The sequence below is a fragment of the Otolemur garnettii genome, unplaced genomic scaffold (assembly GCF_000181295.1).
Source record: "Otolemur garnettii isolate 467f Iridium unplaced genomic scaffold, OtoGar3 scaffold00001, whole genome shotgun sequence".
NCBI lineage: Eukaryota > Metazoa > Chordata > Mammalia > Primates > Galagidae > Otolemur > Otolemur garnettii.
The window spans coordinates 26,723,225-26,728,814 of NW_003852396.1; the positions used below are offsets into that span (position 1 = coordinate 26,723,225).

The 5,590-nt window shown below is 50.7% G+C and overlaps 1 protein-coding gene across 1 annotated transcript in view; it reads right to left on the minus strand.

Annotated features, from left to right (window-relative positions):
- Window positions 1-267: 267 nt before the first annotated feature.
- MOGAT2 (monoacylglycerol O-acyltransferase 2) overlaps window positions 268-5,590 on the minus strand; it is a 13,801-nt gene continuing 8,478 nt past the window's right edge. Inside the window, exons 3-6 of the mRNA XM_003780889.3 lie at window positions 4,696-4,900; window positions 4,248-4,422; window positions 3,418-3,617; window positions 268-1,253 (exon numbers count right to left, since the gene is read on the minus strand). Of these exons, the coding sequence (XP_003780937.1) occupies window positions 1,099-1,253; window positions 3,418-3,617; window positions 4,248-4,422; window positions 4,696-4,900 (735 nt within the window). The 3' untranslated portion in view covers window positions 268-1,098. The remainder of the gene's footprint in view (window positions 1,254-3,417; window positions 3,618-4,247; window positions 4,423-4,695; window positions 4,901-5,590) is intronic.

The window sequence follows — 5,590 nt, forward strand, 5'->3', positions numbered from 1 at the left end:
CCCTGCAGACATTTGCATATACACACCTTGCATCTGGTTTTCATTTTCTGTGTGTGCCTTTCCCCTGTATTTCCCAAAACAATGGGACCAGAGGAGGGAAGCAGAGGGTTGGTGGCTCAGGAAGAAAGAGATCAACATGGTCTCCTCTGGCCCAGTCTGATCCAGCTTCTAGGAAGGTGAGATGGGGCCACAGGGCCAGGCTGGGGGTCAAAGGTGAGGCTTTGCTTAGTCCCCTTGGTTGGAAAGTAGGAAGTAAGAGAAGAAGGCTAAAATGGAATCCTTTCATTTATTGAGTTGACTTTTATGGGGCCACCCCTTTGTGCCAAGGTCAGGGGCAGAAGTTACAAAGGACAAGTAAGAGACTCTGATGGAGCTCTCAGCCTATGTAATGTCAGAGCTGAGACTCAAAGATCGTTTTAGTCAGCCAGGGAAACTGAGGTTCAGAGGGAGGGGGAAGAGGCCTGCCCACAGTCATATAGCCAGTCAGTGATAGAGCATGAGTCTCTTTACCCACCTTCTGGGCCCCTCTGGCTACCACTGCACCCCTCAGAGGACCCAGAAACTTGCAGGTTCCTCGGGTGGGTACAAGGGCCTTATTGGCTACCCCCTCCTCTCCAGTAGGAGTTGGGACATCAAGGGCACAGGACAAGGGGGCTTGTAGCAGAAAGGGCTGGAGCTGGTGGCTTCTTTTGTACTGTCAAAGTTAGAGGAAGAGAAACCTTACTTATCTCTTTTCCCTACATTTTCCTTTAGAGTGTTTGAGTGACATTATAACAGAGGACAGAGACCTTAGAAATCATTCTCTTCCAGCCTTCTGTCCTATTTCACTGATGAGGACACAGAGGCCAAGGAGCAGGAGACTTGCGGAGATTTTGCAGCAGCATTATAAATCGCGGATGCCAGACTCTTATCTCCTCTTCCGCACTGCCAGCTGTGACTTGTGGCCTGACGTGGGTTGGAATTGCAGGAATTTGGGAAGACTCCAAAGATATGTTCAACAAACACTTCCAGAAAGCCTTCTCAGACCACAGCACCTCCTGCTGGGCTCTCTAAAGTCAGCCCTGCCCTTTGGTGTAGCCCTTCCTCTAGTTGAGGCGCTCAGCAGAATTCCAAATGTTGGTCAGCAGGGATGTTGAACTTGAGCTTGTGGGCCTCGAAGAGGTTGCACAGCTCCTTGATATAGCGCTGGTGCAGCTGGCTCACCTCCTCCTCTGAGGGGTGCAGTGTCTTCTTCACCTCAATAGGCTTCCCCACTGCAAGGCACAGAGGTGGGCAGTGGCCCAGTGTGGGGACCAGTGGAGTTATAAGAGCTCTTAGGGTAGATGCCCACCCCTATGATTATCCTCCAGCAAAGTGCTCTTACTGCCATCTCTTTCGATCTTGGGGTTTTTTTGGGGGGGGGGGTTTGTAGAGACAGAGTCTCACTTTTTCACCCTCGGTAGAGTGCAGTGGAGTCGGTCCACTCCAACTCCTGGGCTTAGGCGATTCTTCTGCCTCAGCCTCCCAAGTAGCTGGGACTATAGGCGCCTGCCACAATGCCCGGCTATTTTTTGTTGCAGTTTGGCTGGAGATGGGTTTGAGCCCGCCACCCTCGGTATATGGGGCCGGTGCTCTACTCACTGAGCCACAGGCACCTCCCCATCCCTTTCAATCTTAATTTCAGGAAATAGATGTTAGGGTAACCGTAAAATGTCCCTAGGATAACACTGGACTTCAAAGTGCCAGGCCACATGCTAGATACTTCACATGCGTTATCTTCTCTAATCTTATTGAGATAAAAACCTGTCATTATTCTTACTTGACAGGTGATGGAATGAGGCTCGGAGAGGTCAAGGAACTCATTCAAGGTCACATAGCCAGGAAGAACTACTGGCAGGTTTTAAACTCTGGGAGTATGATCTTCACCTTGAGGCTATGTTTTGGGGAATCTAAGGGACCATGATTGGAAGAGCCTGTATTTCTAGGATGGGGCATCTCTTCTTCCCCCACCACATTTCCACGCTGACCTCAGTGTCCTCCCACCACTCTAGGGTGGAATCAGGAAGGCCCTATCTAACCTTCTTTTTCTAGTTCTCCCTGGCTGGGAGGGCAGCTCTCTTGCCCTTTCCTCTTGGGAACAACCCTGAAGGTAGTAGCAGGGTTTGAATTCATGAGAATACTGCTATATGACACGGGGAAGTTCATTATGTAGGGGTTTGCCAAGTCTGTGCTCAACTAACAAATGGATGGATGGAGATGAGATGAACGGACCTCTCTTGTAAACTTTGTCAGAGGAACCTAGCTGAAATCTAAGACAAAGGCAAAAGAGGTATTCAAATAGCTGAAAAGGATAATGTTAAGTCTATGCTATACAGTTCATGTCCGTTTCTTACAGACAGATCCCTTAGCCTCTAATTCAAAGCCTATTGATGGTTACTTTACACACAACTTTTTTTCTTTTTTTTTGTTTAGAGACAGAGTTTCACTTTGTTGTCCTTGCTAGAGCGCTGTACTGTCACAGCTCACAGCAACCTCCAGCTCTTGGGCTTAGGCAATTCTCTTGCCTCAGCCTCCCAAGTAGCTGGGACTCAGGTGCCCACCACAACGCCTGGCTATTTTTTTTTTGTTGCAGTTTGACTGGGGCTGGGCTTGAACCCACCACCCTCGGTATATGGGGCTCGTGCCCTACTCACTGAGCCACAGGTACTGCCCATTTCACACACAATTTTAACACACTCAAAATGTCTTTCCCTCATATCCACCTTCTACAAATAAGCCTCATTAGATCCTCTGGACTAGTAATAAACTTCCCTTCTCTGGCATAACAAAAAGTCAGATAGATCCTAATTCAAATCTCAGTTTTGTTATTCAAAGGCAGTCTGATCTTTTGGAAGTCATTAGCTTCTCTAAGCCATTTGTCATCAATGAAATGGGAATAATAATCTCTGCCTCAGAGGTTATTAGGGTAAACCAGGAGTCCTCAAATTATGGCCCATGGGCCACATGCAGCCTGCCTAGGACATTTATCCGGCCCACCGGGTGTTTTTGCCGCTGCTGCCTGTCCTGCTTAGCAGCCAACTTGTCCTGGGGCCTGCAATCCGGCCCTCCAATGGTCTGAGGGACAGTGAACTGGCCCCTTGTTTAAAAAGTTTGGGGATTCCTGGGGTAAACTAAGCTGCTTCACACTGGCAGCCAGTGCAGTGCCTCTCACACAGCAGGGGCTCAGCAATCAGTGGTGACTATTGTTCTTCATGTCTCTGCTAAAGTTCCATCCCATACTGGGTTGGGGTTTATCTGTTTGTGTGTGTATTTCCCAGTCTAGAATGTGAGCTCCCTGAGGGCAGAGATATGTCCCATCTCCATGTCCCCTGCAGCACCCAGCCCAGGCCCCTATCTTTATGGCCTATTTCCTCCTAGCCTGGATGGATGTTGACTCACCCACAGTGGTGATGGGCCGGCGGTAGGGCATGAGACCAAAGCTGTACTGGAAGATGCCACGGCCATGGAAGAGTGGGAGGGAAATGCCCATGATCTTCTGCAGCCGGTTCTGGACACAGCGCAACCAGGAGCCAGAAGAGTTCTCAACCTGGTCAAACAGGTCATTATCCCCAAAGGAGAAGATTGGCACCAGGGGCACCCTGGAAAGAAACAGCGGGGAGAGGGCATGTGGGAGGCCCCAGAGGAGGCACAAGTTGAAAAGTCACCTAGCTTTCTTCAGGGACTCAGCAGCCAGGAGATGGACGAGAAGACAGAGCCCCGGGCTGGGAGTAGGGGATTAGCAAGATCCCACTCCCTGGCCTTGGGCAGGTCCGTCCCACGGCCACTACATTTCAATTGCATCATGACAAGTACTTCATACTTCAGAGAGTCCTCCCAGATGCAAGTATCTGCATTTGTTTCTAGAAAAATCTCGCCTGCTCCAGCTGGCACATATTTCTCAAAGATGCTTTGTCCCAAGATGGGAAAACAGCTCTGTGATATGCCCCAAATCCCATTCTTCCAGATCCCATAATTTCAGATCTAGTACCAGCTTTGGGGAATCAGAGGTCCATTCCCGCCTAGTCCCTTTGATAGCCTAATGTCCTTTGTGTAAACTTTTCTAGGTATTTAGGCATAAAACACCAAAATATAATGTTCATTGTGAATGGCCTGAGAATCTCCCTGCCAAAATAGAATCCACATTATTCTCTGCTGTCTTCCAACCAAAGTATAATCTTTGTCAACCTCCCACTGAACTCAGAGTGCTCTTCCCAGAGTGCTCTTAATACCCGTGTGTCAGAGCGAGCCTGATGAAGCCCTTGCGGTTCCGCAGCAACAACGTGAAGGCTCCGGGCCTGGCATCTAGTGCCTCCTGAGCACCCCCTATAATGATGCCCAGCAAGTTCCCGCCGCCCTTCCTGCTCAGAATATGAGCAGCACTCTCCTTTTCTGATGAGACCAGTCCTGGAGACAGAGAAGGTGGGTCAGGGAACAGGAAGGTAGCACCAGCCAAACCCACAAAGGCCAGAGGGGCCCCACCGCACCCCACTCCATCCGGGAGTTCCTTGAGTCCTCCTCTCCTCCCGACGTCCTCACTGGGCCCAATACCCAGGACAGCACTCTGCTACTGCGCATGCTCTTGGAAAAAGTACAGAACTTTTGGCAGCCTCCGCTAAAATTCCTCCTCCCACACCTCCAGCCTCATCTTCTGGAGCTATAGGGGGTGGGGAGACTCACCCGAGGTCATAATGTAATCCCTGAAGAAGGGGACCCGGAACCACAGGGTCAGCATCATCAGATGGGGGCGGATACCCGGGAAGAGGGAAGAGAAGCCGGTGCTCTCCGTGCACAGGTTGATAAAGGCTCCGGCCGCCAGGACCCCATGGGGGTGGAAGCCCGCAATGTAGTTCCGGGAGGGTTCCAGCTCAGCGGTCTTGACCAGCTGCAAGGACAGCAACCTGGTGAGCCAGAGCAGGGCCTGTGTCCCAACCCTGACCCTGTCACTCATTGTGCAACCTTGGAAAACACCCCTCTGAGCCTCAGGTTCTTAATCTGACAGCCGGGGTTTTGATGGAGACTCAGACATGGTGTGTGGCTGCATCTGGATATAGACACCAAGGTGCTAGCTGTGCTGCAGACTTGATGCTGGCTTTGGATAAATTGCTTCCCTCTCAGGCTCCTTGTCTACAAGATGGCAATATAGCATTTGTCCCTGTCCTCGCTACCTCCTGGGGCTGCTGAGAAGCTCAGGTAGGATGATGCCAGGCAAGATATAATGTGAAGGCGCCAAAGGGCCACATGGGGGCGCCACTGTGCCAGAAGAGCCCCATTGTAACTCAGTGTCTGAGGGTTCCCCATCTGAGGAGTCAACCAAACTCGCAGAAAATATTCGAAATAAAACAATGGATGCTGGGAGGCCCAGGCAGGTGGATCGCCTGAGCTCACGAGTTTGAGACCAGCCTGAACTAGAGTGAGACCCTGTTTGTAAAAATAGCGAGGTGCTGTGGTGGGCACCTGTAGTCTCACCTACTCGGGAGACTGAGGCAAGAGAATCGCTTGAGCCCTAGAGTTAGAGGTTGCTATGAGCTGTGATGCCACCACAGCACTCTACAGAGGGCGACAGAGTGAGACT